Consider the following 8,424-nt stretch of genomic DNA (forward strand, 5'->3'; position numbering starts at 1 on the left):
ACAGCGATCGAATCGAGCAACGTGATTGGTCGAAATCTTATTTTACTGATATGGCAGACGCGTACACGAGCACGTTTGTGATTGTAGAGATAAGTATAATTATTTAATAAATAATAATTTATTAAATTGGAATAATAAATATTAATAAATGAATATTTATTAAATTTATTACAAATAGTTTGCACGCCAATCGAAGTAATCCAACAAATTAACCTAATTTATATTGGTACTCTGATAGAGTTACAAGTAGTTAAGAAACATTAAGTTCTCATTAGATAATTCTGCATAATTTTTCTTACAAATTTTCTTTTTTTCTTTTTCTCGTTTAAATAAAATATTAATGGTTAAAGTTACTTCATCAAATGCATTGTTTTACTTGTATATGCTTGAAAGTATGATAAAATTATATAATTTGAAGGTATAGTCCAATTTATTATATAATAATCAATCTCTTTTATATGATTGCATTTAAAGAAATTTCTTTTTCATTACTGATAAAGAAACAGTGTAAAAAATGTGTAATTATTATTATTTTTTTTTTTAATCAATAAAACTCTTTTTTGGAGAATACCGTCGGTATTGCAGTGTGATGTCGCGTTATGAATTACTCGTTAAAGTTTACAGATGGCTCAACGTTGTATTTTCGACAAACACGTCTTCAAGAAATAAATTACTTTATCGACATACATAATTGTAAAATTAATTGTGTTACAAGACTGACATTATTTCTTTTTAACTTCCTTTTTTTTTTTTTTTTTAAATAATCTCTCGGTTTTTATATAACGAATGTAAAACTTAAAATGAAATATTGTTAAATATAATTAACGTATTTATATAACATTAATAAATGATAAAATATATAATTAAATCGTAAATCGATTATGGATTATTGAAATATATATTTGATATTTTGGAAAATCACATCTTTTGTAATATTCGTATAAAGTTAGAAAATTTTCTACACGGATTACGTCAGTGCTTCCGAAGGTTAAAATATTTCTTTTAACACGTTGAATGCCGCGTGGGCAATACCGTATGGCCCACGTTGGACTTTCTATTCAGGACAATATTATCATGAAATTTTTTTATAATATCATCAGATGATACATAATTGACTCCTTCATGTATAACACTACTGTTATACCATGGAAGATATCGATATCGGGTAATGCAGCGTGGTGATACGTTTCGAATTACAAGACAGTATATTTTCATTATCATCGAGTTATCAATTGTGTGTATTTAATTCCACTTGTTGTTTTTTATTGTTATATAAGTCTACAATCATACAGCCCCTTTCTCATATTAATAACAAATAAAACGAATAAAAAAGTTATATCGATAAAACATTTAATTTCAAAATATAAAATAAATATTTATATACATTCCTATTTCAATAGCCAATATGATATTACAAAATAAAGGATACTTTCAAACGATTTATATTAATTTTAATATTGACGATAAAACATTTCCTTTGAAGAACAACTAATTTCAAGCGATTAATTTTAATATTAGTAATTGCTTTACGTAGCCAAAGAGCAAGAAATCGTACTATAAAGCTACGAATGTTTAATGACGATTCTTCAGATGCGGAATATCGTTTTTGTTTATCTCGTTTTAATACGAAACACCGTTTTATTATGTCACTTTAATTATATATTCGTATATTGGGTATTGCAATTTACAAAAATAAATTGATTTAATATAATAAAACTGTTATATATACAGGACATCCTTTTTTAGAGGTATGAACGAATATCTTACAACTTATTAAAAGTTTACAAGAAAGTTTATTAAGAGATATTTCCATTGAGCTTTGAGTCAATTATAAAGTGCATGTACAAATTTTTTTCTTTTTTTTTTTTTTCTTTCTTTTCTTTTTACTCATGACCTTTTCCAGTTATGAAAGTCAATATAGTTTTTTTTTTAAGTAAATATTAATAAATTCTTTTTGCATATCTTTATGGTAATAGACATTTGCAATCGTAATCTTATGTATTTATATTACAATTTTAAAAATAATCAATCAAACTTTTAATCGTCAAAATACACGATTACTTGATTCGTAAAATACAAATATTGTATTTTTATAACATGAAATATATTATATAAAAAGAAAAGAAAAAAAATTATATGTATGCTTTCGAGAAAACTATATATTAATCTTCATGGCTCGAAAAGGTCACGAGTAAAAGAGAAAGGAAAAAAATAAAAGAAAAATGTTTACACAAACTTTGTTCCTGACTCTCAAAGTGGTGCAAATTTTTCTTAATAAACTTTCTTGCAACCTGAACCAACCAGTTGCGAGATATTCGCACGGATATCTATGGACGTATATTTTATATAATATATAAGAAAAAGAAGAAAGAAAAATAACTAACTATTGTATATAAATATAATTTAATTAAATATTATTGAAACAAAGTATGAAAATACTTAAAATTGAATATTAAAAAATTTAATATGTTACCTTATATATATATATATATATATATATATATATATATATATATATATGACCGTAATAATTAAAAAAATTATATGTTTCGTGTTTATGGAGTATATTACGTATTAATCCTGTTTACTAATTTTTTTTTTTTTTCTTTAGTTTTATAAATATCATAACTCATATTTTACAAGCGTACAATAATGTTTATAACAAGCATATAACGCTGAGTGCAATAACGTGAGTCATAAGGATGACCCATACGGTCTAAAGTTACATAAGTCACGTGAAAACGAATATCAACGTGACATTAAACGTGTTAAATTTGCATAAGAGCAATAATACTTGAAAATATTATTTGTTATGACGGCTACTGGAGTTGACTAAAGAACACTATACGACCATTTAGTTTTGTTTGAGAAGACTACGAGAAATTCGATGCAGTAGCTAAAGCTGATATTAAATGAATTAGCTAAGTGCTAAGAGTACGTGAAACGTTATATATTGCTTTTCAGTATATATATTTACGTAGATACATATATATATATATATATATATATGTGCACACATATATGTACTTGCATTGGAATATGTTGATAAATTTGTAGAGACGAAGATTCGTTAAAAGCAATATTAATTACTCGTCTCTTTTCCATGACCTCGCCGTTTAGAAGGACATTGAATATTTATTTTATACGAATCGACATTTATTTTACCAAGAGAAAAAGCAAAGTAAAACGAAAGGAAAAAATATTCTTTCTGTTTAACATGACTGAATGTTATTACAATTGTTACATAATTTTTATAATTCACGTATCAACGAACTTTCGAATAGAAGAGAATTTCATTTGATATTTCAAAGAAAATTCGTATTTAGTTTTCTTTTTTTTTCTTTTCTTTCCCTTTTTCTCTTTTTCTTTTTTGATTTTCTCTTTTATCGTGAATATTAAAATAATTTATTTGTTAAGTTTTCTTTTTATTATTCATTAAAATAATATATCATTGCGTTCGATAAACGTCATCCATGTTAAAATAAACGATAAACGAATATTTAGGAAAAATTGGACGAGAGACGAGAACGTAGTCGTAGAGTTGAATTTTATTTTAATTACCAAAACAGAAATGACAATTGTACATTACAATTGACGATCGAGACAATTAGTATTAAAGCCGAAATTGCCTACCGTCGTCATTTGTGTAACTTAATTTGGAACATGAAACAACATTCTTGCTCTTGCTGATTCCATATCTTCCACTTGAGGTCGTATGTTCTCTGGAAATTGAATTGATGGAATCGTTAAAATAATTCGACACACGAGTCGAGAAGCATTTCCTGGCACGATTCTCTCGTCGCATTAGGTCTTATTATATATATATATATATATATATATATATATATGTCTACAGATGTGTATATATAGATATATATCTCTAGATATACATATATACATATACATGTGTGTGTGTGTCTGTTATCGTATACGATGATAACAAGAGAGAAAATGGCGCCACATGCGTAATATGCTTTTAGGAAGATAAAACGATGTCTCTTTTATCTTTCCTTCTTTTTTCTTTTTTTTTTTTTTGTTTTTCATATATTGAAGAGGCAAAAGGTCATGGAGATGCGTCCCGTAAAAAGACAATGGCGCTTTAACAAAATTAAATACATGGATGCATGCATTGCATACGTTTATGTGTAAGTACATAAGTATATACATATATATATATATATATACATGTATATGTATATATATATTTACATACATACATACATATATATATATGCATGTATTAAACTGTATAAAGAGATTCATGAATTATTATGATCGAATGTAAATCGATATATAAACCATGAAAGTGAAAAAAATGTAATAATTGGTACTCACGATTGGGAATTTTTTCGAGATAAATAATTGCACGTTATAAGTTTGCTTTTGACCCGGCACGGCCGGGCACGAAGTCATTGTACAAGCATCACTACTCATTCCTAGAAACGGAAGATCAGTAAGAGCACTAGCCCAATACGCTCGAGTTTCTAATGTATCTCCACTGAAGTCTGTAAGAAAATTTGTTTACCATTAATTTTGATTTCGTTCAAAAAATCGTAACGAGGATTACTGTATAATCGATCTTTTAATATTTATTAATGGAGAAATATTTAAGTTTGATTTAAACGACAGAATTTAATTTCATTGAAAAGATGAAAGTTTATGAAGGTTTGAATCGGACTGAAAAGCTTTCTTTTTCTATTAATTTAAATAACCTACTAGGCGTATAATCAAAACTTATGCTCGAATTGTATCCCCTTCTAAGTCGACACGGTTTATCTTCAGCAGCCTCTCTGCAAGGATCGACGCGTACCTCGTGTATAGTGCAGTTGGAGACTGCATCGGCTGAAAAAGTATAACATTATTACAACCTGTAAAAAGTTTCAACGAGTACCAATTACTTCAGTTCGATAAACGTATAATATTTTCGTAATTCAAGAAAGAAAACGATATATAATGAATTCCTTTCTTTTTTTTTATTTTATATTTCTTTTGTTGACTCTGACTAACATAAGCGATATTTAAATTATCAGTTTAAATCTCATTGAACGATATTTAATATTTTCAATCGATTTCATTCTTGAAAATAAATTGACAATGAGTTTATAAAATTCCACGTAAGATCTATTTTTTATTCATTACGTTCATAGAAATTAATTGATAAATATGATTAATGATATGTTTATGATATTAGACTCTAGATCTTATTCTATAAATTCTATTTTGTTTTTATAATAAATTTTTATAAAATTCGATTATAGATTTATAAATCATTGAGATGACTTTGTTAAAGAAATTAATAATTTGTAAATAAAATTAAACGTTCGATTTTATTACAATTACGCCTGTAATTTTCAAGTAACTTTTTTTCAATAGGAAGTTATAATAGTATAAGAAAAAAATTCGTGCTATCAACTCCGTTTTACAGAATTACCAAACGGTTATCTCAGTGTGACGTAATTTCGTCAAAGAACTAAATCAAATTAGACGAAACCAATCTATCAGTCAGCGTACGCTGACCTTTACGACATTTGATAAGTGAAAATAAGAAGAAATCAAAAAACAAACATTTTTAATAGATCTCACGTTTTCCAACATCAATGCCGTCCAGTACAAATGTACTTACAATATATAGATAAGCATTGTTTTTCTTTATAAGTAAATAATTTCTAATCAAAATAAACTGTTAAAAATAAGAATGATAGTCCAGTGCATTCCGAGTACTATCGAATGTACTGCCGAAGGTCGATCGATTTGTTGATTTTTCGATTGTTCCGAATGACGTCGGTCTTATATTTTATTCAATCAACTGTTATCGACAATTAAATATTTCTTTACCATTTAGCAATTAACGATTCAATTTTCTATTTGTACAAATATTTCAACGATACAACGCGACGAAATTATATATTAAGTTAAAATTAATATTCCCTTCTGTATGTATATTCATTAAAAAAAAAGAAAAGGTTTCTTCGAAATAATTAATCGGTAATTCTGTTTGAAATAATTAACGTGTCTACGAAGTCACTTGATCGTATGATTCATATCGTGTCTACGGAGTAAAACTCGTTAATGACCGAACTTCGTACATTGATGAACAATATTGTGAAGTCAAATTATTTCTCACACTTATCGTTTTTTGATTAATCTTTAAATAGTACTAAAGGGACAATTAACTAATATATATATATATATATTAATAATAATAATAATTAACTAATATATATATATATATATATATATATGTATGCTAACAAATTAGAATACATAAAACAAGCTCATCAATTGTATTACATATACAAGAAGGAAAAAACATTAATCGTAAAAATGAAATCGTTAATCGTGAATTCAATAAAATATCGTCTAACGTTACTTCTTAGATAATAAACTCCACAGATGGAGTAAACCTATGGCTTATAAAAAGTATTAGAAAAAAAGAAAGAAAAAACAGAACGATAAAACGAATCGATCAGGATACATAAACCTTCGATTATTATTTTCTTTTTCTCTTTCCATTTCTTTTTCTTTATTTTTCTTTTTCCCCTTTATCAAATTAAATCGAATAGTACTTGATGAAACACACTCACGGGTTGGTTTGGGACACTCGCGAAAATGTACGACTTCCGCGTAGCTCTTGAACGATGACAAAGCCAGGAGCAGAGCAACAAAGACGAATTCACTGTTTCCGTTCATTCTCGGTCTACGGTACAGAGACGAGTGAAAGAAAAGCATCGTCGAGGGTCGCTAGAGAAGGCGGATAACGATCGAGATAGAAAGAGAGAGAGAGAGAGAGAGAGAGAGAGAGAGGAGTGAGAGAGTGAGAGAGAGAGAAGGGAGACGAGGCCATAGGTCAATTGAGATAGTATCTTAGCTCGTAAGGAAGCTATATCGGACTTACTATTCGCTTCTTCGTCCTCATCTTTATGACAAAGCCAAAAGTAGAACTCGTATAGATAGTTACCAATCCGTTTTACGTTTCCTCTCAACGTCAAACTTTATCAACGTTGATTTTGAATATGTAGGATATTCGATTGCCGAGGATACTCCTCGAAATACGCTGGTAGATAGATATTTATTCTCACGCGAATCAACGGACAACGCGTGACCCAGAAATGACGATGTCATTTACTCGACCTCACTCTATTAAATCATCTTTCTCTCTTTTTCTCGTGAATACGAGAACAGAATACATGGAAACAATTTCTCTCTTTCTCTTTTTGTCTCTCTTTTGTCATTGATCGATATGATCCATTTTTTGATTTTTAATTTTTTGTTATATACTCGAAAATGTTATCGATAAAAATCTTCTTATTTTTTATTTTTGTATATTTTTTATTTATTTTACTATCATCATCATCATCATCATCATCATCATCATCATCATCATCATCGTCATCGTCATTATTATTATTATTATTATTATTATTAATCTATTTATTTCTTTCTTTTATTTTAACGACACATCTCAATTTATAAACGTTTCCTTTGACTTATTTACATGCATAGATATATCTATATATACATATACATATATATATATATATATATGTCTTTATATGATATACATATACTTCAAGTATATCGTCAGACGTTTGGCACGTTGACCCGAAGGCAGTTCACCCTATTTCCTTCGCGGCATGAGATCGGTCCGCTTTGATTCGTCGCGGACATAACGAACCTGTCGCAGTTGACGATGATCGTTAAATAAGGAGCTCTCCAACCCTCTCCGTTCCACCCCTTGACACCGTCTCTTCTTATTCGTCTAATTGTCCCTACAATTCGAAGCATTGGATCAAAGGGATTTGTCACGCATTACTATACCGAACTGATTTATCACCGTCCAGATTCGTTCAAAGGATCACCGACTATACCTAAATACCGTCTAATCTACCGAAATAACATTTAGGTATTTCTGCATCGAAACCTTCGAAACAATAACGGAGATACGCTAACGAGAATGTTTAGCAATTGTACTCGGCACTCTAATCTTCTAATTGTCTCAGCAGTTCTTATTCGTTGATTTGGATGGGAAATAATTATACCGGTTTGTTTAATTGAGCCGATTAAGCATTTGTCTCAGTTTCTGTTATAATAAAATATTCCTCTTGATTGTCCATATTTCTCTTTCTATCTCTCTTTCTGTCTTTCTTTGCATTTATTGCTTTTCTTTTTTTTTTTTTCTTATATCTTTTTTCTTTTTTGATTGATATTTTTCATCGACGTTTATAATTTATATCTATTAAGAAAATAATTATATCGATCTGTTTAACTGAGTCGATTAAGCATTTGTCTCTGTTACTTAATTATATTTCTGTTACAGTAATTATATTTCTCAATAATTACAGTTTCTGTTACAATAATTATATTTCTCTTGATTGTCTCTCTCTCTCTCTCTCTCTCTCTCTCTCTCTCTCTCTCTCTCTCTCT

The 8,424-nt window shown here is 28.4% G+C and overlaps 1 protein-coding gene across 1 annotated transcript; it reads right to left on the reverse strand.

Annotated features, from left to right (window-relative positions):
• Nucleotides 1-3,530: 3,530 nt before the first annotated feature.
• On the reverse strand, nucleotides 3,531-6,742 carry LOC122631592 (MD-2-related lipid-recognition protein-like). The gene is made up of 4 exons (XM_043817481.1): nucleotides 6,585-6,742; nucleotides 4,717-4,842; nucleotides 4,336-4,505; nucleotides 3,531-3,722 (listed from the first exon to the last, which is right to left on the reverse strand). The coding sequence occupies exons 1-4, from the start codon at nucleotides 6,727-6,729 to the stop codon at nucleotides 3,639-3,641; spliced, it is 525 nt and encodes a 174-aa protein (XP_043673416.1). The 5' UTR covers nucleotides 6,730-6,742; the 3' UTR covers nucleotides 3,531-3,638.
• Between the last annotated feature and the right edge of the window lie 1,682 nt (nucleotides 6,743-8,424).

Source organism: Vespula pensylvanica, chromosome 9 (genome assembly GCF_014466175.1).
Source record: "Vespula pensylvanica isolate Volc-1 chromosome 9, ASM1446617v1, whole genome shotgun sequence".
Classification (NCBI taxonomy): Eukaryota; Metazoa; Arthropoda; class Insecta; order Hymenoptera; family Vespidae; genus Vespula; species Vespula pensylvanica.